The following is a 27,250-nucleotide window of genomic DNA, read 5'->3' as shown; positions in this document are numbered from 1 at the left end:
TGTCCGCGTGGATGTCCTCGGGCAACGCCATCGCCCACCGACCTCCGTTCTTGGCCGCAACTGCGGCGTTAGAACCTCACGAGGCGAGGATTAAGGGGCACCTTCGAAGAAGCAGCGCCCACCAGGCATCACCTGCCACAAGATCCTGAATTGAGCCGGATCAGCCTGAGTCAAGGCCTGCCCTGCGCTGACACCTTAGCCGCCTCCATCTTGAGTGCCCCTATCACTAGGAATGTTTTCATGGTAATAGTAGTTGAACTGAGACCATCCATGCCCATCCTACACACCTCAGCGCTAGTCACACATGTAGGTAGCTTACCGCGCATTACTCGGGAGAGTCTTCCATCATTTTGAGTAAGTAAAGCCGGCGGGGAGACGGATTTGTCATTTGCCACCCCATGACAAGCGGAAGCTGTAATTCTAAGGAACCAGCCAATTTGAAATCCTGTTGGGAATCAGCTTTTATTTTCTCTTTTCATGCTAGTGTTTTTGGCTTGCCATGGGGTATCCTTTTGAGCTTGGGTGTTCAGCTATTTTATGGGGTCACTGTTTATCATCTCAAGATGTTCATCCAGAGACTTCAAAGTGATTTTTTTTACATTCACAAAACTTAGATTTTTAACCATTCTATTCCCAATTTGATGGAAAACCATGTGGACTTTCAACTTGCTTTTTAGGACAGTAATAATAATAACACAGTTAATCATGGCTACATTCATTGCACACCTGCCACTTCACAGACACGTCTCCAAATTCCTTCTCTTAGCACAATACACCATTTTAAAAAATGAACTGTTGGTGGAACTAAAACTGATCACAAATGACGGGAAAGTAATTTAAAGTTAAGCTGCATAGGAAGCCTGAGGGTACATCTTGAAACACTCTTTTTTTATGTAACTTTTCTGAAGACAGTAGAACTCCCCTCCCCTTACTTAAATGATGTGAGGAGATTTGAAGGATTGCTAAGATGTGGGGAATGGTCTGGAGAGGCTATGGAAAGAATAAGGAGCCATTAAAGGAAACAAGGAAACAAGGCATTTTTGTAGTGGTGAAAGCAGAAAATAAGCTGAGTATCAATTCAGCCATTGTTCTTGGTCTCCCATTTCCACCCCTGCACTCCCCTCATGATGTAGCAATAGAAGTAGCTGTGGTCGTCTCCATGTTTTTAAATGACTGGTCAATTTTGGTTGGGTTGCATTGATTTTTGAGGGCAGATGGTCAAAGAAGAGGAAGTTGGAGAGAAGCAGTGAGCATATCTAAGTTTAAGCATTATCGGTCAGTTCCTGGGTGCCATTTTCATTCCTGTGAGGACCAGCAGCTTGAATCGAGACTAGCAGCCAGCCAAGCCTGGGCAATGCAGTGCTCACAGAGAAGGTTAGAGAAAGATGCAAGGCACTGAGCATAGGAGAACCTGCCAGGCTCGTTTCTAAATTTATATCATCAAGACTAATTTAAGATGTGGTTAGAGTGACATCCATTAAACTGGTAAACAAGAAAACACCAACCAAGCACTGAAAAAGCTGTCCAAACACAAACAAAAACAGATTTGACTCTCCTAATTCTGAAAACTCACTGAAATGTGGAGCAATTAGGAAACACTTAATCAAGACAGCATAGCTGAAACTGGGTAAGAGAGTTTTGTTGTATTTCAGGTTATCCTAACGCCATTCATCACTCATCAGCTCAGCATCAATCCCAATACAGGTACTCAGCACCAGAAGGAGAACACGCTTTATGATCAAAGACTTGTGGTGGTTTTTTTTGCTTTGTCTGGTGTTTCCATGGAAGCCATGCTTAAAAGGATTCACGTTAGTCTTCTCTGCCTTAGAAGTACCCAGCGCTCAGGTACCTGTCTTGCATGTGTTTGACAGAAATACATGAATGATGCCAGTGCCCCACTCATCACTGTCTGAGGGATAATAATTGGGACAAGAGTAGACTAAAGATCATAGGACAGGGGCTGGGGAATGAGTTGTTTTGAACAGTAAAGGTTTGGAAACGGTCCAACATAGTTGTGGGAATCTGACAGATTCAGTGTAAACCCTGGGCAGGATCATGGGCAGACAAATACACTGTCGTCTCGGCGGAACAGTCAGGTTCCATGCAAACAGGAACTGGAACATAAACAGAATAGCCTTCAGTCTATTTTTGTTGATTTTTTAAGCCATAAGAAACTAGTATTATTCTATATATGCACACCAAGTTTTCCCAGAACTCTTTATTGAAGAGACCATTCTTCCCCATTATGTGATTTTAGCCTCTCTATTGAAAAATCAATTGAAAAAAAAACCTCTATGAGCTTATTTCTGGACTCTCTAATCGATTCCATTGGTCTGTGTCTCTGTTTTTATGACAGCACCATGCTGCAATGGTTCTTTCTTTTTAATTATTTTATTAGCTTATGATGCAGTTCCATAGGCTCTGGGATTTCCCTTCCCCTTTCCAAATCCCCCTCACTCCACACACACACACACACACACACACACACTGATTTCCCCTATATTATTACAGTAGTATAGGCCTTCATTGTTACAGGCTTGAATATATTTGGAGATCAGGTAGTATGGTACCTCCAGTTTTGTTCTCATTTTTCAAATTTATTTATTTGAAAGGATGGGTTAGAGAGAATCTGGCTCACTCTCCTAAGTGCTGTCATGATTCAGGCTGGACCAGGCCAAAGCCAGGAACAAACAGCATCATCCAGGTCTCCCTTATAGATACAGAAGCCCAAGCCCTTGGCACACCCTCTCCTGATTTCCAACACACATTAACAGGGAGCTGGATTGGAAATGGAACAGCAAAGACTCCCACCAGTGCTCGTATGAGATTACAGCATCACAGGCAGCCACTTAACATGCTAAGCCACACTATCACTCCTCACCTTCCCCCAACTTTGCTCTTAATGTTCAAACTTCTTTTTATTGTTTGTGGTCTTTGGAGGTTCAGTGTGAATTTTGGCATTGTTAACGATTTTGGTATGGATTGCGTTGGATCCATAGATGACTTTTGGACAAATACATTTGGACATTTTCACAGTAATTCTTCCACTCCATGAACCAGATACATACTTTCATTTGTTTCTTTTTCAAGTTCTTTTGCCAGCATTTTACAGTTTTACAGTTTCAACATACAGTTCTTCCACCTCCTTGATTCAATGTCTTCCTAAGTTGATTTTTTTTCGTGATTTTAGCAAATGTAGCTACTTCTTTCTTTTTGATAACACAAGCAATTGTGGTACAGTTTGTTTTCCTTGAAGTTTCTAGAAGTTAGCATGCAAATCTTCAGATCTTGTCCAATCCATGCAAGACCCAAAACCACCAGGCTACAGACTGCTTTAAATACCTGAAACATAACTTGAGGGGAAGGCTTTTGACTAAAGATAACTAGCATGATTCATGTTAATATAGTTTTCTTAATTGATTTGTATATAGTTCATTGTTAATGTAAAAAGAAAAATGCTAGCTCTTCTGACATGTTGATTTGGTATCCTAGAACTTTACTGAATTTATTCATTATCTTGGACAGGCTTTTTGGTAGACTGTGTAGGATTTTCTGCATGGAAGATAAAAGTGTCACAGAAAAATAAAGACAATATAACATCTTTATCCATTTCCACCCATCCGTCCCACCTTCCTTCCTTCTTCACACTCTTTGTTTTTGTGCCTAATTTCCCTGGCTGAGACTTCCAGTATCACATTGAATAAAAATAGTACAAATGAATAACATCTTCTCATTCCTGATCTTAGACTCAAAGCTTTGTTTGAGCATCTCGGTGTTAGGTACGATGTTAATGAAAGGCTTAAACAGCTTTTACAGTGTTCAGGTACATTCCTTCATCTGGTTTGTTCAGTTTGATGGTGAAAGGAAGCTGAACGGCAACACGTTTTATGTATGCTATTGAGACGTTTTCATGGTTTTCATCCTTCATGTGCTAATGTATTATATCACATATCAATTTGTAATGTACAATCACGCTTGAATTCCATGGATAAATCTTACTTGGTTATGGTGAATGGTCATTTGGGTCGGCTTTTGTTTTTGTTTGCTAGTATTCTGTGTTCATCGTAGATACTGACCTATGGTGTCCTTTTCTGGCGGAGTTCTTGTCTCACTTTGGTGTCTTTTTCTTGTTTAATTTTTGGGGAGGGTTTGAGAGGATGGGCATTGGCTCCTCTTTAAGTGTCCACTAAAACTCAGCAGTGAGGTTGTCAGTTCCTTGCTTAATTCTGGAGACTTTGTCGGTTATTTGCCATTTCAAACTCCTTTCTCACAATAAATCTATTCCCATTTTCTGCTTCTTAATGATTCAGCTTCACTTAGTTTTGCATTTCCATAAGTTTATCATTTTTTTCTAGATTATCAAACAAAAATTGGGCCCAGTTTTTTGGTGGGATTTTTTTTTTCACTACTGTCTTTCAGTATAAAGTTAATTTTTTTATCTGAGACCTTTCTTTTTCTTCATCTAGATTCTTATCCTTTTAGAAGTTGGGTTTCCATTTCAATTTATTTTGTATTGCTTCTTTATTTGCCTTTTGAGTTCTGATTTTTGAGTGGTGACCCTTTGCTCATTATATAGTAATCTTTCTTACAATTTTTGTCTTAGATTTTGTCTCACGAGTATAGTTGCTGTTGCTCTTTTTTCTGTTTATGTGGAATATCATTTCTATTCTTTTACTTTGAGTCTGTGTATCTTTGCACTGGCATGACTTTCTTATTACCACCAGACTGTTGGATCTTTTCTGATCCCTTCTGTCAATACTTATCTTCAAATCGACAGATTTCATCCCTTTACCCTCAAGATCATTGTTGATAAGTATAGACATGGTCTTTTTATTTCTTTGAATGTTCCTATTGGTTTTGATTATCCTTTAATCTTTTTCTCCTTCTTCGTAGTTCATCTTTGTGCATTTCTGGCTTATTTGGTTGGTAAAATTGATTCTTATTTATTTTTTGTGTGTATACCTGATCTTCTAATGGGCTTTATATCTCTGTGTGCTTTCTTTATGGTACTTGTCTTTCTTTAGTTTCTGGAATCTTTGGAAAGATCAGCCTGGTGTGATGAGCTATACCAGGAAATATACTAATTTCTATGGTCTACATTCACATTGTTTGATATGATTTGAGATTTGACATTCACTCTCCAACCTCTGTACTCTCCACATACAAACTGGCAGAGCTGAGATATATTCCTCAGAAGGGAGCCCCTCTGTTACAGTCTTTCCCACCCTCCTGTGACACTAAGAATATCCTCTACAGATTGGAGTTCCTTATCTCATTTCTTAACAGGATCTCCAGTAATATCTTCTTCCCCATTTTTTTTTTTTGCCTACAACTGCAATTTGAAAAAAATCATTTAGTCCCACCCTTCTCTCATTGTGAAGATCACTCTCCTCATACAATTTCTGTTCAGGTCAGTCTTTGCCTACACAACCAACACAAGGGCAGGCTCCCAAACTTGTTGAGGGCAAGAACAAGGAAGTAAAAGTAGTCCCACCCTCCTCAAAGGCTCCTCTATTCTCTAAGTGATATTCACCTGTACTCTAAGTCTTACAAGTATCATTTTCAAACATGCTATCTTCTGTCTCTCTATGCTCCTACTTAATTGCTTAGAGGTTAATGACTGATATTGCTGAAGAAAAAATTACAAAATTTCAGGCTTACAAGAATGAACATTTGTATTACATTTATTGTGGGTAGAGTGTGTTCCTCTCCCATGTCTGCATTCTGGCATTCACACCAATGAATAGCAAAAGTCTAGGAAGTGATATTCTCACAACACACATAAATCAACAAGACAGATGAAGTGTACAATACTTCATAAAGCTTTGACATGTGTTATTTCATCCATGAAAGCATGTTGCAAAGTCAAATCCAGTGTCAACAAGATAGAGAAACACGCTCATCCCCTGGCATGCATGTCAGAAGGCAGTATGTGAAGGTGTAGAATCCTCTAACAGGAAAAAAGAAAGAATAATTAAGGACAACAATTTTGTAGACCACAGCCACTTCTCTGAAGCGTAGCATAGTCTTTACAGAAGGCTCCTAGCCACAACCTCTGCAATTTTATGCATTTAAGAGGTGAAATGCATCTTTTGGTCCCAAGCCTCATGATTCAACCATCATTTTGGACCACTAAGAGAAGCATTGGCTCTGTTTTAAACTTGCAGCTTCATCTGCTTAGATAAACCTGAAAACAAAAACAGTTGAAATTAGGAAAGAGAAAGCTGTCAGAAGTTTTATGGCCTCCTCATCCTTCCACACTTTACCCTTCCACTCTTCTTTCAGAAGGATAGCATACAGTGGTGCTACTACTTCTTGTTCAAAAAAAACAAGTCCAGAAAGGGACTGTACTCTTAGGGCTGCAAGCAGTTTTCTGGGAAGGAAAATGCTGTTGACTCGTTTAGAACAGGATGCCCAATAGTTGTCTTAGCTATGGCTCAATTTGGGGGACATTCTTATGCAGAGTAAACATAGCAAACAGGAACTCAGTTTTGGGTGACTCCCTGGCTGTAAGAAGCAGGTGATTCTTAGACAAGGTGAAAATCATGGAAATGCGGTAACTACACCCAACAGCATATACTCAGTCTCCTTCAAAGGCCATGATGGAAGCATTCCATCTGAGAAGTAGCTCTTGGTTTCTTTCTAGGAAGTTGCTAGCTATTTGCTAGAGACCAGTATTCGTGGGTTGGTGGAAAAAGCTTTTCTCAAGAAATTATGAAGTAGTGAAAAATTAAATGTTACTATTGTCTCAGAAGTAATTACTATTCATTTTCCTTTGCATTTCTCTACAGGAAAAGAATCTATTCATCCTCTATAAATCCTGTATCATATCTCAGTTAAGATGCCAAGAAGATTTCCCATAAGAAAGGAAACCAAAGCACTGGGGGTAAGGACTAGGTGCCACCCAGGTTAATTAATATTGCTTCTTACTAATATAAACGGGAAAGACATTGACCACACGTGCAATGAAGCCCCGAAAGAAGAAGCATTGATGAAAGTGTTCTGAAATTGTGACAATCAGACTAAAGCAAATTTGACACAATCATGGATCTACAAATCATTCCTGATAGTTCAACATCACCACAACCTACGTAAGGTTGTAGAGAGTACTAGTGCTTGGGAGGTTGATTTTATTTCTTTGTGAACAGTTTAAAGTAGTGCACACATAAATCAGGAGGTCAGATGACCGGCCTAAAACCAGAAGCAGCTATAGATAATGGAATAATGTGTTGTCAACATGCTTCTTCTAAATTTGACTCAAAGCAGTCGTATTCTGTACCAATGACTCCCTCTCATCTCTCCTTAACCACAGGATGCTATACCTTTATGTTTTATCCACCAATATCTGTGGAACATCTAATCACATTTGGAACTAAGCCAATAACATTCAGTTTCGCACTAGAAAAAAATTCGAATAGACCAAGTCTTTGATTATCTCCCATGGATTAGGACCTGCCTATGGTGTGAAAATGCAAGACACACTTCAATGCCTTAAAGCTCTCTGTATAGTAGGGACAGTGGACTGAATGTTTCTCTACTCTATCTCCCATTTCATGTCATTTTAGGTCTATATCACTTATCCTTTATCTTACGAGTGTGTGTATATACTCATCCTGTTGATCTCTTTCTCTGGATGATCTGGAGTAATACAAAATGGAGATTGGTAGTAGCTCTAAAAGCAAATACTTTTAAAGATTTTTTTTTATTGGAAAGTCAGATAGAGAGAAGAGAGACAAAGAGAAAGATCTTCCATCCAATGTTTCACTCCCCAAGTGGCCACAATGACCTGAGCTGAGCTGATCCTAGAAGCCTCCTCCAGGTCTCCCTTGCAGTTGCAGGGTTCCAAGGCTTTGGGCCACCCTCAGCTGCTTTCCCAGGCCACAAACAAGGAGCTGGATGGGAAGCAGGGCTGCCGGGATTAGAACCGGTGCCCATATAGGATCCCAGCATGTGCAAGGTGGGAACTTTAGCTGTTAGGCTATCGCACCAGGCCAAAAGCAAATACTTTTAATCATAAGTTCTATGACCTGGCTCCAGGTTTCTGGAATTGGTTCCCTAATCAGAATTTAAAATGCTAATGATTTGATTTCCAGGCATAAACAGATAACTGAATCTGTAAATATAGTTTGACAAAATATCACTTGGAAACTCCTAACCAAACATAAGAAGCAAAAACCTAACTGACCTTGTATGATACACTTGAAGTATTTTTTTTTCAAATTACTGAGTATAGTTAGATATTGAATGGTTTCCTCTAATATCATTGGATACACTAAAAATTAAAAAAAAAAGGTTGAACCAAAAGATTTGAATTCCCATCACTAACTCTGGAAAACAAATCTGAAAGTTTTTATATCTGTCTTGAAAGAGATCTTTACCTCTTCCACCCCAAGGATTAAGATTGCTGAAATACAGACCCAGAGTCTTATCTTGCAAGTGGCTGGTTTCCAGAGTAAACTGAATTCCCATAGTGTCTACTGTTGCAAAAGAATGAGCTTCTGAAACTTGGAGTGGGGACAAAAGAGAAGACATCAATGAAGCTGGGAACACTTTGACATTTTCTTGGCCAATGAAAGAAGTCCTTCCACTCTAACAAAAAGGACTAACAATGTGTTGCCTAAGGAAGCTGTAAGGACCTCCTCAGAGATGCTTGGCTCACAAGATAATACTGATTCACCTTGGCTCATATCTATCATCATTTTTTGTTTGTTTCTAGATCTGAAATTAGAACTTCCAGAAGCTTTCTACAGTTGAGATACAAAGTGATATCTGTGAGAAAGTGTGATATATTCCTAAAGAACTCCTTGGGTTTCCTGATTAAATAGACAGAAGTCCAATTAATGTGTGGCGATATGTGCAGATAGATAGTGAGAGTAAAGGATAATGGGGGTAGGAATAAAATTGGATTGTATTGGGCTGAATTTATAGATATGATTGGCTGAAATAGGAGCTGAGAGTGGGCTATAAATTCCAGACTTTCTTCTTAGTTTACAGCAGAAAGAAGATTGACATGCTTAGGGTAATCAGAATGTTGGCGTGAACTGGTCACTTCAAACTGGTCACCTCACTCATTCTGAGGTGACAGGAGTTGGGGGAAGAATCTGGAAGATATCTTTTGCCCTCATGTCTGTATCAAATAAACTGATGGAAACCTAGCATTCGTAAAGGGCTGTGTCATCTTGCAATGGGCACAATTAAATTCCTTGGAATGGCAGGTATGCCAGAGGCAGGGTAGTTGTGATTATCAAAATAGTTGCCTAAGTCAAAGCAGCGATCAGAATGGTCTGACATACAGCCACCTATGATGTTGAGTAGTTGATGCTAAAGTGAAACAGAAAGAAATCCTATTATTCTTTGGTCTGTATAAGCTGAAAAGTCCCAGACCAAAGGTATCAAAGTCAAGTAAAATAGAAAAACACACAATTGTGGCTCCTCAGTCAATCCCAGATTTCAATCAGTTTACAGATCTGGAAGCACCTAAGTGAAAGAGAAGAAGCACCCAGAACACTGTCAAAATTTCTGTAACTCTCAGTCTCCCCTGGGGGGAATCTATGCCCCTCTACCAGGGTAGTTGTACCGTCAGAGACTTTTCAGAGACTAGTGATACTGACTCTAGAAGACCCAACACATCACTGTGGTCCACTCATAAGGGTCAGGCTTCTGAAGGTCAGGTTGTTTCGGTCCAGTTTTTTGTCATACTAGGCTCAGTTACTTCCCCAAAACCAGTCGGTGGTTATTCCTCCAGTTCTGGAATGCATAATTGGAATAGCTAAAGTCAATAAGTGGTAGAATCCCTACTTTAGCTTCCCGCGAAGTGTTACGGTGGGAATAGAAGCCATAGGACTGTTTTACCTGCAGTAACAGCCAACCAAAGGCAATACCACACTCCTGGAGATTACTGCCACCATCAAGGACTGGGAGATGCAACAGAAATGTTTCTAACACATTCACCTTGCTTATTTGGCCTATGAGGAAGACAAATGGATGTTGGCAGATGACAGTAAATTATGGCAGGCTAGATCAGGTGGTAATTCAAATTGCAACTTCTGTATCAGCCATGGTTTAATTGCCTGCAAAAATTAATACATCCCCTGATACCCAATATGCAGTGAGTGAGTTTTCAAATGCCTCTCCTCAGTTCCTATAAATGAGGGCCACTAGAACCTATTTGCTTTCATCTGGCAAAGCCAACGATAAACCCCCATTATCCTACCTCACAATTATATTAACTGTCCATCCCTTTGTCATAATTCAATGTTCAAGGATATTGATCCTTTTTCTCTTGCATAAGACATCACAGTGATCTGTTATAATGTTTTATACATATATAATGTTACATATAATATCATATAATGTTACAATGGTGACATTCTCCTGATGGAGTCTGGTGAAGAAAAGTAGGAGCTACAATCGAGGGGTGGAAAATAAATCCAACAAAAGTACAGGGATCCAGTCGGACGGAGCAGTTCTCGCTGTGCCATTAAAGGTAGAGATTAGGAATTGTTGCATCTGGGTTGTCCTACAGTCAAACAAAAGGGGGATACAGCCTAATGAGGCTTTAGATTTTCAAGGCAGCAGATTTTCCTATCCAGAATAGAGTGTATCTACTAAAACTACCATCAAAACTTATGTAATGTCACACTCATTACCATGGTACTCTATATAGTCTATTTACAAGTGACTGGGAAAACCGCCAGTTTTGGGTGGAATACAAAGCAGAAGTGTCTACGTTAGGTCCCAGTCAGGATGCAGGATGCTCTATTTCAGTCAGCAGATCCAGTAGTGCTTAAAGTGGCAGTGGTATCTATGGATATTTATGGAGCCTCGGGAAGACTTCCATAAGTAAATTACAGTGGAGGTTTTAGGATATGGGCAAATCTCTAATCTCCTCTTTGGAAAGCTACTCTCAAGAGCCTGCTCTTTCTTATCTCTAAGACCTACCACTGGGCCTTACTTAGAAGAGACTGAATGTTTTAGCTATGAGTCACCAAGTTTCCATACAAGCTGGTATCTCTGACATGAACTAAATGTTGCTTGGCCCACCAAGCCGGGAGCTTGGTGCACACAGTGACATCTCATTATAAAAAGGACATGGCATATACATGGGCATGCCTGAGCAAGTTACATGAAGAAGTGGCCTAAATGTCCACCAGCCTTATTCTCACTGTCCTGCTTTGTCTCCCACCTTCACCTGTAGTCTTGTGAGACATTCTTTGTTGCCAGTTGACAAAGGATGGGGAGAAAATTTATACTTTGCTTGCAAGTGACAGATCTGCATGATACCCAAGTAGCAACCCAAGTAGAGTGGTGGTGCAGCACAATAGTTCCTCTCGGGATAAACCTGCAGGATGGAGATGAAGGAGTTCTTTCCCAGTGGGCAGAACTTGAAGAAACAAGTCAGGTTGTTCATTTGTCTTGAGAGAAGAAGTGACCAGGCATGAGACTGTATAGTAATTCACAGCTGCCACCAATGGTTTTGCTAGATACTCAAAAGATCAAAAGGAATTAATTGGAAAACAGATAACAAGGAAGTCTGAAGATGGAGTTTCTTGATAGATGTCTAAGCTGGAAAAAAAGAAACCTGAAGATCTTTGTGTCTCATGTTTATGTCCACTTAAGAGCACACGCCATGGACAGGCATTTTGCTTATCAAGTAGATATGCTACAGTTCCTGCTACTCTGAGAAACTTCAATACACTTTCCCATAAACTCAACACTAGATCAGAACCCAAAATGCCCCCTAAGAATTGCAAGTCTAAAGTGGTCTGATTTAAATTTCTTAACTCCATTTAAGACAAAATAAATGGATCTGAGAAATAATGAACGGGCATCAGGCATCAAACAGGTGGAGAAAAGGTGAGACTGGAGTCTAATCCTCAGTCTAGCTCCTTTTAGCAGGCACCATCATCAATGGCACATATGTGAAACTCAAGCTGGAGAATAAGGGTCACTTCAAAGCATGGCCCCTGGCAACCAGGAATCAGAACACAATACTTTCTTGGTGATTTTTTTTTTATCACAATGAGGACCTTTTCCAGTTTATGGATTCAAAAGTCGGCCCTGGTTGTGGGAGTGGGCAGGGTACAAGAGAAGCTCAAGCCCAAATCTCAGGCAAGAGAGAATGCCAGAAGTAAAATGAGGTATAAAGTTCCCATCTCTGGTTGGAGGTGGAGAGCAAGATTCAAGTTTGCAGACTAACACTGGCCTCAGAAAGTCAACCATGGTGGGGATGAGGGTGCGGGGTTGGCGGTCTCAAGACAGAGCCGTGGAGATCTCAGAGTCATTAGCTGTTCTTTTACATGTATGTCCTGCTGAACTAGACAAGTAGGTCTCTGCTTTTTGAATAATTAAAGCCAGCTAGAAAGCTAAATATTGAATCATTTCTGAATGTGTCTGTGAGACAGAAGTGAATACTCTCTATTTTAAAAAGTAAGGAGACCCTACCATCCATCCGAGGCTTCCATTTCTCTACCTACGTTGGCCCTTCCCAAACACTCAGTTTTTTGCATACTGTTTCAGAACCATTAGGATAAACTGGGCATTCTCGTGATTACTCCTTCATCCTCATGCCTTCTCAGCAACAATTTGTGATAGATTTGATTTGAGTAATATATTGACTTTTTCTTCTCACAGGCTGCACAAATAATGATTTCCCTGATTCTCTATGCATTTGGAGTTCTCTGGATTTTTTTGCATTCTCTAGAAGAGAAGTCAAATAGTGTTGGTAGTACCCTTATGATGATTTTAATATTTTACTCATGTGGGTCAGCAATATTTGTGAGTAAACCATGGTATTATTGATTTCCTTTTTATTTTTTTTTCTAATGAATCAAACAGTTTACTCGGGTGGTCAAGCAATGGAATGGGGGCTCAATCTCTGACTTTAAAAGACTCCACTTTAGTGTGGAGACAGAACACTCTTTAATGTTTGTTGCAATGTATTGATAAAAATCTTTGGGGAGAGTGCGGTGCACAAAGAGGAAAGATTGGATAAGTACGCTTAAATAGTAGAGTGTTATTTAGATAACTATGAATAGTCTTAGTGATAAAGTTTTCACTTTACAGAGTGAAAAGTCTAATGTCTGGAACTAGAAAGTTTCTAGAAGTTCTATAAGGAAAGATAAGAGATATGGGGGCTCATGGAGAAATTAAGTTGAGATTATTATTAAAGTGGATATTTTGACTAAGGGTATTATCATGCTTCCATGAACATAGTTTGCAAGGTCTCCAGTAACCAGGGTGTGCCCAAGTTCAGTTATACTCAGGATCCCAAAGCCATGGCTTCCCATCACATACTTGCAGTTCACAGTTTCATTCAACCCAGGAACAATCAGGAATCATGTTACTTGGAAGCAACATGGTCCAGCCACAGATTTAACACTTCCATGATATTAGGCTTCTAACTCGACAGAAGTAGGAAGTTAGCCTTAAGATCAAATTCCTCCGTAGAGGAGGAAGAGTTCAGGATCTCCTTCCTCACTGTTTTGTGCTCCACTGAGAATGAGCCTTCAGGTTTAGCCCAATCCCTGTCCTCTTTCAGAAGGCATCCAAGACATGCTATCCAGTCAGTTCACTCAGAAAAGGATCTGAGATCATCACTCTGCGTGAAAGATACTATTTTCTCAGAGAATTTGCTGTGGCAACAGTCCTCAAATGGAATATGTTCACCAATATTTGAAATTATTTACCGAGGCAGCATGGTGAAACACCCTCTTCCAAGGTCTCTAGCCAGGATATCACGGCCGGCAAATAGCAAAAAAGTTTATGACAGAGAAACAAACAATTCAATTTAATATCCACTGTGTGTCAGCTCCCCAAAATGCCTCAAGTTCTTTTTGCCTCACTGCCACATCAACTTTATAAGAGAGCTGTGATTGCTCTGTAGTTTATGAATGAAGAAACCCATGCTTATGTAATATAAGTAATTCTCACAGTAACAAGATGTCAGAAATAAAACGTCAAGCAAAGGTGCTTCTGTTCCCACAGCAGGTTCCCTTTCCCTAGATGGGGGGATGCTCCGACCCCTGCTTAGTATGCTCAAGTCACCTCTTACTAGCACTGCAGGTAGACTCAAGGCTAGGATGTAAAACCGTGGAGGTAAAGTTAAACACTTCTTATATCAGAAACAATATTTCTTTCAACCTAGTGCCAGCTAGTAATATCATCCCTGAGGACATGATGTTGGTGGAACACAACTTGCAAATCCTCAGATCAAATGCATGCTTGAAACTGAAATTTTCCATTCATGAAATATTTTTTTCCTATAATACTATGGGGAAAGAAGGATTCTTGCAAGTGAGAGCCTACCACACTAGCCCCTCATGGTTATTTTCTAAGTAATTCAAATGATGAGTTCAATAAAGGAAAAAGCAGGTGTCTACTCACTGTCCTTCTCGAAATTGCTGTGAGCTCCCTCAGTCCCACAAAGCTGTTTCTGATGAACAGAATCTCCAATTTTGCGTCTGTCCATGACCAAGGAATATCCCCTCAGTGTCTTAGAGAGCCCCCTGGTGGTCATTACAGAAAGCACTTAAGCTCACTTTCAAGAGTGTGAGACTAGGTATATCAGGAATGCCACTGGCGTTGGGAGGAGAATTTGCTGAAGGGATCCTCCTAAGTCGTAAATGTTTATAAATACTTATTGCTATCCTCAGTTCATGAACTCAGGAGCATGGAGTGTCATACAGAAGCCTTATACGCTGTGTAAGGTATGTGTAAATATTTGGAGCAATTCAAAAAGAACAATGTGATCTGGCTCGAATGGAAAAGAAGTTGCTCCTGAGTCAACTCTCGGAGAAGCAAAAAAAAAACCACACACACACAGTTCTGATTGGTGTAAAAATAGTGCTTCATGTGCTGTATTCAAGCCCTTTGTCACTCTCCTACTAACCGCTCAGCATCACGCAGTCCTAACAAGTTTTAACAAGACTCTTAACAAGAAGAGACATTTAGGAACCTCTTCTCCTTTGGATGCATATATCTGAGGTCCACAGTTTTTTAAGTATTTTGTCTCCACATTCATCTGAGAATAAATTCTTAGATAACAAGTGAGCACTTATTAATTGGATCTCTTCTTTAAATGTACATTTCAGTGGGGCTTTTTTGTATGTTCACATATTTGTACAACCATCATCACTGTCCATTTAAAACATGTTCATCACTTCAAACAGCACTCAGACTGGCTCTCATGAGTACCAGTAGGGGCTGGAGTCGAACCCAGTCTGTTGCTCCACCATCCCAATGCACACCCACGGTCTGTAGCCATGTACAGCCAAGCCTGCTGCACTCAATCCTACTTTCACTCTCACCAGGGGGAACCCCAACCCAGCTGGGGTGACCCCTTAGCTCCCCAGCAAGTCCTGACCCCATCTTGGGAGAGCCAGCAGAGATTGCACTTCCACAGGGGTGAGCCCACACTGCCCCCACAGATTCTGCTATCATACCCACTCATTGACTTTCATGGTAGAAGTTTGAAAGAACTCTTTGATCAAGAAAAAACCTAAGCCTTTGAATACAACCCTCAAAATTAATGAGACTATCTGCTAGACAATCAAAAATTCTTTTTGCTAACTAGCTTAAAGTTACCATCCTTCCATTACTACAACAAGAAAAACTTCTTTAACGTGCACCTATCCCTCACACATACATATAAAGGACATGCAGCCCCTTTCAGAGGGGCGCATGCTTCACAACCCCAACAAGTGCTCAGTGTCATCCAAGAGGGTGAATGCTGCCTGGAAGAAAGCTATGGGCCAATTGAAAGATATTAAGTAGAAAATGACATTAGTACAGAGGACTGACATTGAGAAATCCTAAACTTACCCATAGCATGACATGTATTAAATTTCACTAAACTGTTTATAATTTTATCTCCCCTACTAATAATCTCCTTTGGTAGAAATCTGCTATTATCCCAAGCAAAATGATTAATACATTATAGGCTCTTGAATGAACAAACAACGACTCTTCTGGAAAAAAATTATCTGACTGGTTTCTAGACACACTTGAGTGGAGTCCTAACATGAGCCATCATAGATTCCAGAAAGCTGGATATAAAAGGAGAGAGAGAGAACAACCCTTCAACCCAGACCAGACTGGTTGCTTCATGGCAGCCTGTTAATAGCGCAGTCGCTAGCTGGACACCCGTATCCCTGCTGGAGTGTCTGAATTCCAGTCCTGGCTCTGACTCCTGACCTGGTTCTCTCCGAATGCAGGCTCTTGGAGAGAGCCGCGAATAGTTGGGTCCCTGTCAGCCTTTAGAGAGACATGGATCATAATGCTAGCTCATTCCTGACCATTAAGGGCATTTGGGGACTGAACTCATGCGTGAAATCTGCTTCTCTCCTCTCTCTCTCTCTCTCAGCTCTCTCCCCTCTTCTTAAATAAAACCTAAATTTTTCAAAAAAACATATCCATGATCCGTTTTTCTCTGTATGTCTATTAAAGGTTATTACAGCAATTGTAATGAACGTCTTAAGTATCTGTGTGGCTACACTTGGTTTAATTATGTTAGTCGTTGAGTTTGTGGCTTTTGAAGAAATGTCAGATGAATACACTTGGTCAAATGTGAGTATTGACTTTAATAACAACTGAATCAAGCTGTTATATATATGTGAAAGACTTATGAATTATGTGAATATGTTAACATAACAAGCTATAGAAATATCAGCCTGACTCACTCATAAGGAAAAGATGAAATTAATATTAAATCAATGAGTCAGTCATTTCAAAGGAAATAATATTGGGCACCTACTTTGCACTACATATGCAAGGATTAAGAGCACAAAGGCAATTATAATTAAAATGAAGTTAAAATGCTAGTGACACAGAAAAGAAAGAACACTAAGAAGTAAATAGGAAAATAAATAAATAAATATGTATATATATTTTTTTTCTTTAAAATTATGTAAAAATGCTCCTGGAAAGAAATTGGCAGTATGCAAACTGAAGCATAACTTTAGTGTTCTATTTTGTCTTTGAACTCCCACCTCCTCTTTATTTTTTTAGCACTTATAAAAACTGTTTTTTTCATTTCGTTTTAAATGTAGAGAGACAGAAAAAGAGAGGATCAGAGTCAGATGAAGAAAGGTGTTTGGATTCATTTCCCAAATGCCAGTAAGAGCTAGGACTGGGGCAGTCTCAATCTAGGTCTCACGCTGGAGTGATAGGCACCCAAGTATTAGACCCATTACTGTTGGCCTCCTATGGTAATTTTAATTTTTAATTTCATTTTTTTAAAATTTTATGGTACAATTGTAACGGGTCTGGGAATTCCTTTCCCTCTCCCCAAATTCCACAACTGATTTTCCCCATATTGTTACAACTGCTTATGCAGGACTATACTGTTGTGTGTCCATCAGTCTGTTGTTTAAGTGTGTCCTGACATTTTGTGTACAGACAATGCCAGACAGTCCAGCATCCTATTGTCAGGATATATACAAGAGTTTCATTTGGAGTCCATCTTTGATTCAAAAGTAGAAATGCATACTGCATTGTATCTTCACATCTGATATTATTGTCTCCATTATGCCGTCACTATACTTTCTTAAATGAGAAGCCATGAAACAAATTCAACAACAGGAATGAAGTTAAATTAAAAATTTACAGCACCATGAAGTTATACAACATGTTGCTGAATAAACAACATATTGAAGAAATGAAAAAACACAAAAGCTTCTTTGGTAAAATGATGTTACTGGTGATACACAAGTTAGTGAAGAATTTGGTAAGAGAAAATAAACTACTTGGAAGAAATGGCAATAAAAACAAAAAAAAAGAAGTAAATAGGAAAAAGATTTGTGCTTTTATGCAGTATAAATTGGCCCAGCACTAGCTGAAAAGGTGACGTCACAGCTACAGTAGACCAAGAAGTGGAGCCAACAGACAGGGCTGCCTCCACTCAGAGCCATGGAGGATTATCCTCACACTTGAAAACAACAAAATTTCCCCTGCTGAAATTCAGACGCCCTCAGGTGAAAAGAACTCTTAACCCATCATTAACCATACCATGAATCTCACCCACACTGATTTCAGTGATGTGAGGGTGTGTTGTATTGAACTTGGAGTTGATACCGAAATAGATGGAAACTTTGGGAGATGTTGGAATCCACTGACTCTGTCTGGTGCATGGTAAAGGCATAAATTTGAGGAGAATAAAGGCAGAATATTGCAGCTTAAATTGTATTCTCCCAGAACAAGTATGTTGAAGACCTAAACTACAGCAGTTCAGCATGTGACAGTATGGGGATTGGAGTGACTGTGGATGTAGTTAGTTAAAATGAGGTTAGAAGAAAAGAGATTGCCAATAATCCAGTAATACTGATGTTCCCCTACCCAAAGAGGAAAAATTAGACACAAGCATTTAAGCACTTGGTTTTAAGTGAACATAAAAGCAGAGATTAGAATTACATTGCTACAAGCCAAGGAACACATGTGACTACCAGAATCTAGAAGTCAGGAAGGGTCTCCCCTTTGAGGCCTCAGCAGGTGCATGGTCCAGACAATATATTGAGATGATAAATTTCTATTGTGTTGAGCCATCTGTCCCACTGCATTTTATTATAGCAGTCCCAGGAAGTAAATACCGTCAGTGGCCATCCACACGACTCTTGTATTTTAAAATAGGTGAGATAAGACGGGAGGATTAAGTAGATGTAGATAGAGCAATCAGGTTCTTTGGTTGTTACTCTTTGAAAACAGTTTTGAAATCTTGGGCCAAATAAAAGCTTGTTAATACCTTCTGGCATGAATTAGAAACATCTGGGTAGTTACAGATAGACCACAGGCCTTTGTAGGGGGATTGTGGAATGATTGGATGTGGAAAAGAAGAGTTTGTGATTCTAAACACAATCCCCTCTGGGAGATAAAAAGGAACCCAACAAGAGTGGTCTTCTTCCCTGAAAACCATCAACTAAATAAGTGTTTCCTACACGGGGAGCAATAAAGGAACAGCACTGAGCAACCCCAGAAGCCGTTTTGTCTTGCTTCTCAGAGAATGAACTATTGGGGCCATGTAAGATCGTGGAAACAGAGACCATCTTCCACTCTTTCATGCAATAACACTGGTAAACTTAAAATACAACATGAAACTTTCTGTGTGCCCCGTGAGCTGGCATAGAACACAGATCATACAGTCACAGAGAGAGACGGGCACACAGCAGACCCAGAAGACCACAGCCCTTCAATTTCTCTACTTCTCAGTATCATCATGTGCAAAACAGAGGTGGATTTACGTTTTAACGTAATCCTTGCTACCTATCAATGCACTAAATACTCTAAATTTTGACTGGCTGTTACAAAAAATACCCAGACAAATCTCCGTTTCAGGAGACTGACGGGGCGAAGGGTGTTTTTCCCTGTTTTCTGACATTGCTCTCATCTGACCGTTCAGTGGCTAGTTAACAGGAGCAATCCTTCTTTTCCTTCCCTTTCAGATGTGTGGAATGTTGCTTGTACATTTCACCATCTTCTGCACCATCACAGAGCTGATCCTTGCCAGCGTACTTGCCCACTGGTTTAAAACATCTCTTCGAAAAGAACAATACAGTCAAGAACGTGAGTAATGTTATTTTTGTCTTGTCAAAACGAGAGAAAACTCTGCTTGAGGGTCTCGAGCTCAGTTGAGGAGTGGAGATGTTGTTTGTAAAGGCAAGGGCAGCTGGAAACATGCTGAAAGAATCGCTCAATCCCATGTGAAGGTCAAGTCAGACAACTTGTCCGGTTCAAACTAGGTGGGAGAAGTTTGTCTTCCGGCCTTCTAGATCGTGGAGGGCTAACAGAGGAAGGACATAGAAGAAAAAGGCTTCAGGGGTCACACCACTGAGAGAAGGGGTCCTAAAAACTGTGGACTGGAAAATTAATTAAAATTTAAAATGAATAAAAAATATTCATTTTAATGTCTAGGCTCTTTAAATGCCCTTGGAAAATAAATATTTCAGAGGACACAGAGAAACCCCAAAACCATTCCTCCATAGAAGCAATAAGAACATGAACAAACATCAAAATCAACTTTGGGGCCGGACACAGTAGCCTAGTGGCTAAATCCTCACCTTGCACACCCAGAATTCCATATGGGAACTGGTACATACCCAGGCAGCTCCATTTCCCATCCAGCTCCCTGCTTGTGGCCTGGGAAAGCACTAGAGGACAGCCCAAAGCCTTGGGTCCCTGCACCCGCGCGGGGGACCAGGAAGAAGCTCCTGACTCCTGGCGAGGGATCAGCTCAGCTCCAGCTGTTGCAGCCGCTTTGGGAGCAAACCATCACTTGGAAGATCTCTCTGTCTCTCCTTTTCTCTATAAATCTGCCTTCTCAGTTTAAGAAATCAACTTTTTCAGACTCTGGAAATTAGGAGAAAAAACACTTTAAGCTCACAAAACCGCTTACTGCAGAATAGCATCTGATTCAAGATAACAGCAGACAATTTGCTGCTACTGGAACCTTCTCTCGCCGCGTTCTCCTCACCGCCTCCTCCGTGCCCTTTACAGTCAACAATACTGCAGCCTATCGTGAGAAGGGGTAAAAACGGGATTGCAGTTTCCCCAAGGAAAATACCTTCCCGGAGAATTAAATACTGCCCAAATACTGACTTGTATTCTATTACAGAATACCTGACTCTGGGTACTTTATGAAGAAGAGATTTGTTTAGCTCATAGTTTTAGAGAGTGAAAGTGCAAGACAGAAAAGCCACATCTGTTCAGAATCTGACAGGATTCTCTGGTTATATCACAACATGGTGCAAAGAGAATTAGAGTGATGGGGAAGGGGTTCAGTGGAGGGTAGGGGCAGGCCGGGAAGGATCCTCACTTAAAAACAACCGGATCTCATCATTGTAACTCACTCTGCAAGACCAATATCAATCATTTTTGAGGACAACATTCCCCAGACCTAATATCTTCCATGAGGCCCCACCTCTTTTTTAAGATTTATTCATTTTTTTTATTTGAAAGGCAGATTTACAGAAAGAAAGACAGAGAAATAGTCCCTCTGTTCATTCCCCAGATGCCCTCAACAGCTGAAGCTGAGCTGAGCTGAAGCCAGCAGCCAGGAGCTTCTTTCGGGTCTCCCATGTAGATACAGGGACCCAAAGACTTGAGCTGTCCTCTGCTGCTTCCCCAGGCAACCAGTCGGATCAGAAGTGGAGCAGCACATGAACCAGCACCTGTATGGGTGCTGGTTGTGCAAGCGACAGACTAGACTGCTACACTACAATTAGATTGCTGGCCCAAAAACTCCACCTCTTAAACCTTCTGCCACCTCACCACTACCACACTAGGCCCTAATATGGCACACGAATCTTCAGGGAACACCCTCAAAACGTCGCAACTTGTCTACACCATCTTTTCAACTTGACCTCACTCAGAACTTAATCAACAGTGAAGAACTATTCCCCCCAACGATGCTGCCATAACAAGCGGTGGCTGAGCACCCCAACCATCTGAAACAATAGGCATATACTAAAGGCTGACCCAGTGGCCTTGGAAAACAGAGGAGTAAGATGTCCAAGAAAGACTCTGCAACTGTGTTAACATCTGGAAATATTGAAGAACACAGCGCATGCCAAGAAGAGACTTGAGAATGCCCTGGTCTCCCATGTCTGGCTGACCTGACGGTATCTGTAAGCAGAATGATGGCTAAGGAAGAGCTGCAAGCTGCCTCCCAGGACTTCAAACTCTTGCTCCAACAGAGAGAGAGAGAGAGAAAGAGAAAGAGAGAGAGAGAGAGAGAGAGAGAGAGAGAGAGAGAGATGCACACACACCACACAGCAAAATGTAGAAAATTGTTGTTTTAAGGCAATTTAAGAAATCTGTGTCCATCATTAATTACTAAGATCACTAAATGGATACACATGACAGATATGAAAACATTACACATGAGTTAAGGAAAGCCACTAAACAACTCTTAAAAAGATGAAACAACAGCATAAACCAAACCCTAAAGGGGATATGATTTATTCCTCTGATAAAATTTCCTGGTTGTGTACTCACGTGTACATACCACATGTAAGAACCACTACAGCCTCTCCTGGTGCATGGAGATGGTATTTTTTTCCCTACTGGTTGCCAGTGCCCTTGTAGGGGCATGAAATTAAGCTGTGTCCTTCCCCTGCTAGGACTGCAGACTGAATTCAAAGTCTCTATGGTCCTCACATTCCCCTTCAGGCAATATCACCACTGGCAATGGCTGCCACGTGTGCCCTAACCTTGTTCTCAGCCCCTAGCTGTGGGAGGTGGACACCGACCACCCACTTGCTGCAATGTGCTGGCACTGTACATGATGCTCCACAAAATTTGTTTAATACCTAGATAGTTTTTTCAAGGAGATTTCAATTGTCCTTGGACTTTTGAATACCCCTCATCTGTACCGATTGAACAGAAACAAAAGAGCTAATATTTAAATTCTTGGAAACAAATATGAACATAATTCTTTGTGATCTGAGATTGCATATGGATATTTTAGATGGGACACCAAAAGCACAATCAACAGAAGAAAAACATGGAAGAAGAAAACTATAGACCAACAACCTAGGATGAATACACATTTTAAAAAAAAGTCCCCAACAATATCTAGCTAACCAAATCCAGCAACATATAAGGAGAATTTTACACCATGAGCAAGTGGGATTTAACCTAGGAATTCAATGTTGCTTAACATACTACAAGTAACTGTTGTGTTGATAGAAAAAAGGACAGAAACACAACCATTGAATAGTGATTAAAGGAAGTGATAATGACCGATGATTTTATCTCCTTACCTGCCTTACCTCCTGCCATGTCAACCTAAAACTGAGCCAAATGAATGGCATGCTGGTGAAGTTCCTGTAACAAAAATATGTGGAATATGAGGCTGGAGACAAGCTGAGACCAGATCCTAACAAGGCCTACCCACCTCACTAAGGAATTCTGAGTTTAGTGTGGAGGCACCTCCGTAATTTTAAGGAGTTTAAACAACAGTGTTAGTTGGTCAAGTTAGTTGGTTATATAATCATTTTCTTTAGATTATCACCAGGACAAAAAAAAACGGACTCCCAATTCAAACTGCTAAATCAATCCGGAAATATGTCTTAAAACAGCAAGTCCAAAGTTAGGGGGAACTCCTGCTTGATTGACTCAGAAGCTCAGTGATATTTTCAGAGACCCAGATTCCTTCTGTGTCCCTGTTTCGCTACATCCTCTTTATATTAAAGCTGTCTCACCTTGTAATACCAAGATGGCTGAGACAAAGTAATTCCTGGTTGCCATCCAGCAAGAAGAATCGGCTGCTCTTGCTCAGAAACCTGTCTTGACTTCGCACTGGCACCTCAGTGCTTCAGGCCTTACCCGGATCTCATGGGCCTCCCATGAATAGCTTAGACAAACCACATGCAGCAGAATGACCCTGACAATGTCAATAAGAATGTCCGTAGTCAGAGAACAGGCTGGGGACAAAGAATACTAACTAGGTGATTGCTTCAACAGACCTGCCAAGAGGTAAGTACCTAAACTTGCACAACAGAAAACAAAAAGAGGAAAATTTTGAAGGTTTCTTCATTGTTTACATTAGTTTCATACTTAATGTGGTAGGAAACTAAGGTGTTTGCTGGGTATTTCTAATTCCCATACTTCTCAATAATTATTGAATGTACTATTTATATTTCACTTGATTATCAACCTATTTCAATAATCATGAATATTAGGCTATGTGTGTATGTGTTTATACAACGCAATATTCTACTGTGGGTTTGAAAAAAAAAAAAGAAACACAAGAGTTTTAGCCAGAAAAAGAGTGATGGTCCTCCCATCCAAATATGCCTCCCGCAACACTTTCCCGGAATGCTATAGTCTGAGCCAAAGGGCTTTCCATTCCCTGGGTTGTTACGGTGTTTCTCTTCTGAGATATCACATGAACTAGAGGGCTGAGGAGGAATCTCAGTGCTCACCAGAGTCTAGCTGAAGGTGAAAGTCATTTTAAGGAGAATAATACTTTCATGTAACATGATTGTTGCAGTTCATTGAAACCCCTTGCACCTAATGAGGCACGGGTCGCAAATGTCTTTGGCTAAACCCCAGCTCAGCATAAGTGCTGGCTTCTCAGTATGTTTTTAACCAGTCACACTCTGGGTTTACACGTGTATTTGTTAATGGTTCATCTTGTTTTGACTCAATAGCTCAAAGGAAGGCTCTCATTTTAGACTATCTTCTGGATTAATTTGTCATCACTCTACCCTAGGTTCCTTATCTTCAACAGAATACTCGTACTCCTCGGTCACCCCATAATTAAAAGAACTGATGTGATTCTCATCAAGATTAATCGTGAATTCATGAAGAACTGTGATTATTTTCCAAAAGTCTTGTGGAAAATGCATTCTAATGAAGTCATTTCCAATACTCTTTTTTCTAGCTCTTCAATAAAGGATGCAATATGATCACAAACTGATTTGTCCCTTTTTATGAGCCAATGTGAGATAACATAGGTCAGTAGTCTACCCCCGTGGTCTGTGAGGAAGTGGGAAACTAAAGTTTAATTTCTTCTTAATTCCAGTTTAGAAATCAGCAGAAATAAAAGGACTCCTTCCTTTTCAGGGACTTTAGACACCAACATAATGTTGATGTAGCAAAGCAAGATTCTTGGCCTTCCTACGCTTGTGTTGCCACCCGTAGAACAGAAATAATAGTTGTTACCACATACGATTGATAGAAGAATTAAATGACATTTACCTCACTAGAAGAGCTTAGAATGGCTCCCAATTCAGTAATCGCTCAATAAATGATTTATTACTCGCCATTGTTTTGCCTTTGTGATTATATCAGCAGCTGTAGCTGTACAGGAGGACACCTTGAATTGTTCTTATTTTTCCAAGAATTAGTGATGAGAGCCCAAAGATGTCTCCAATTTTTTAAGCTTAGCTATTTGAGTGCTTGCTAAAGGAGGCTTTTTTTTTTTTTTTGCAGTTGAACTGTGTCCCACAAAGGAGTTGTGTTGAAGCTTTAACTCCCATAGCCTCAGAATGCGATGTTACTTAGACATAGATTCTTTTTCTTGTAAAGATTTATTTATTTTTGTTGCAAAGTCAGATACACAGAGAGGAGGAGAGACAGAGAGGAAGATCTTCCATCCGATGATTCACTCCCCAAGTTACCACAACAACGGGTGCTGCGCCAATCCGAAGCCAGGAGCCAGGAACTTCCTCCAGGTCTCCCATGTGGGTGCAGAGTACCAAGGCTTTGGGCTGTCCTCGACAGCTTTCCCAGGCCACAAGCAGGGAGGGAGCTGGATGGGAAGTGGAGCTGCCGGGATTAGAACCAACACCCATATGTGATCCCAGCGTGTTCAAGGTGAGGACATACTCTTTAGAGAGGTAAAAAAGTTAAAACACAAACTCTGGGTGGGTTCTAACGTGATATGACCAATATCCTTATAAAAGGAGGGACGGTGAAATATACCAACAGACCAGCACAAAGGTAAAACAATGTGACAACACAGAGGCAATACCACGTGAAGAGGGAGGGTTGAAATGGTACAGCAGAGGTGCCAAGGATTGCCACAAACCTCCAGCAGCCGAGATAAGAAAGAACCCTTCTACTGAAGTTTTCAGAGGGAGGGTAACCATGCAGGCACCTTGATTTTTAACAACTTGGTCTACATAATTTTTCTTGGTACTTGTTCACAGCAGTCCTAGAAAACCAATGGGTGTTGTATTTCCCCTACAGCCTGTAAGAAATTTTTAAGATGTCACCTCTACCCAACACAGTAAGAGTGTGATATTTGAAGGTTCTACTCTAAGGCGGAAGAACAGGAGGGAAAATAGCTGTAAATTTTGCAGGTACCTACCAATCTGTGCCAGGGCCAGGGTTACTGACAAGGCATGATCATGTATGGGCCTCACAGAGAAGAATCGTGGCTCATCCTTGAAATCTAGTTTGCAATAAATAGAGACAGAGAGATCATTTCACCACTGCCTATAGTGGCCAGCACCAGGGGCTCCCTCTCAGTATGGAAAAGAGAATGGAATTTTGACCGCTGTGGAAAAAACGGATAGCAAACTTACAGGAAAAAACAAACTAAAAAAAACTAAATGTCTAAAACATCAGTTTGAGGCACACTACAAGAACCAATAAGAAAGTTTCAATCCTTCTGAAGCAGAGAGGCACCCAAGATGAGCCCCCAGTACACCAGTCTCCCTCTTGGAAAAAGTTTTCCAGGAAAGAGGAGACAATAAATAGAGCTTGAAATTGCCAGGAAGCCCAGCTTCCTAAAGGCCCTGGGTGCACCCTACCCCTACCAGCATACACTTACCTGTTAGGGAAAAGCGCAGGGAGGAAGGTTCAAGAGGAGACAGCACAGGTGGCGGTTTTAACCTGCTTCTGCCAAAGAGAAACCAAAGCCACAAAAGGCAGCAGGAAAGGAAAAACTCTCAGGTGAGAAGAAAAAAAAAAACTCAAACCAAAAGGGAAAAAGGAGCAAAGGGGAAACAAGGCAAAGTAGTTAACTGAAAAACTATGGATTTACCTGCAAAGACACAGAGAAACTAAAAACAACAGGAGCCCATCCCCTGACGAAGCAAGGGGATGACTTCAAACCTGAGGGTCACATCTTAGCAGCAGACCCACCTCCCTTCTTGCACATCCGGGAGAACATTTTTGTCAAATGCTTTGTGCCTGCAAATTGTTACTGTAACTCTAGAAACATTTTTTATGTTAACTCTTAGGTAAAACGGTGAATCATTTGCTGCTTGTTTGCTTTGTTGATGGTGGGTTTGGTGAGGATGCTGTGAAGAGATGCGGAGTTACAGGTGGCTCTGACTATCTTGGGTGTGTGTGCTTTAACATCCCAGAGGAGCCTTCTGTCCCTCCACACAAAGCAGAATAAACGGCAAATCAAAGGTTCAAAGTCACAGTCACGCATTAAATGTCTTGACCATTTTAAACTACCTGTGTCCCCGTATTGGATATGGAGAAGAATCACTTTCTGAAGAAAGAAATCTCCCCCGCCCTTGACTCCTGTCCTGTTGGGATTGAGGGCACTCTGTTTCATCTTTGGGTGTGATAGGCCAGTTTTCCTAATTATATTATTAATGTGCCATGAAAGATTGAAGTGTTGTAAATGGCATTAACTTGGGGGATATATATACTAGCTTATTAACATTTAATATATACTAGATATTAAAGATATTGGTATTTGACATCCTTGTAAGGAATATTTGACTCCAAATTTGAAAATCATTGCAGTAACTGTTTAAATAATAATAACACGTGGCATTTTAAAATTCCACCA

General features: G+C 40.6%; 1 protein-coding gene across 3 annotated transcripts in view; it reads left to right on the top strand.

Moving 5' to 3' along the window:
- The window catches only part of LOC131480166 (membrane-spanning 4-domains subfamily A member 8-like), a 147,005-nt gene that overhangs the window by 22,467 nt on the left and 97,288 nt on the right, over positions 1-27,250 (top strand). Inside the window, exons 1-8 of one of the 3 annotated variants that reach the window (XM_058662983.1) lie at positions 88-354; positions 1,705-1,845; positions 6,792-6,886; positions 12,634-12,777; positions 14,655-14,708; positions 16,447-16,566; positions 19,434-19,554; positions 24,206-24,254. In XM_058662983.1, the coding sequence (XP_058518966.1) occupies positions 6,842-6,886; positions 12,634-12,777; positions 14,655-14,708; positions 16,447-16,566; positions 19,434-19,554; positions 24,206-24,252 (531 nt within the window). In that variant the 5' untranslated portion in view covers positions 88-354; positions 1,705-1,845; positions 6,792-6,841 and the 3' untranslated portion in view covers positions 24,253-24,254. Of the gene's footprint in view, positions 1-87; positions 355-1,704; positions 1,847-6,791; positions 6,887-12,633; positions 12,778-14,654; positions 14,709-16,446; positions 16,567-19,433; positions 19,555-24,205; positions 24,255-27,250 lie in introns of those variants that run through there. The other 2 variants (XM_058662984.1, XM_058662986.1) reach the window with 2 other exon arrangements.

The sequence above is a fragment of the Ochotona princeps genome, chromosome 4 (genome assembly GCF_030435755.1).
Source record: "Ochotona princeps isolate mOchPri1 chromosome 4, mOchPri1.hap1, whole genome shotgun sequence".
In the NCBI taxonomy this organism is placed as follows: domain Eukaryota; kingdom Metazoa; phylum Chordata; class Mammalia; order Lagomorpha; family Ochotonidae; genus Ochotona; species Ochotona princeps.
The sequence above is the reverse complement of the archived record's forward strand: the minus strand, read 5'-3'. Positions and strand labels throughout refer to the sequence as shown.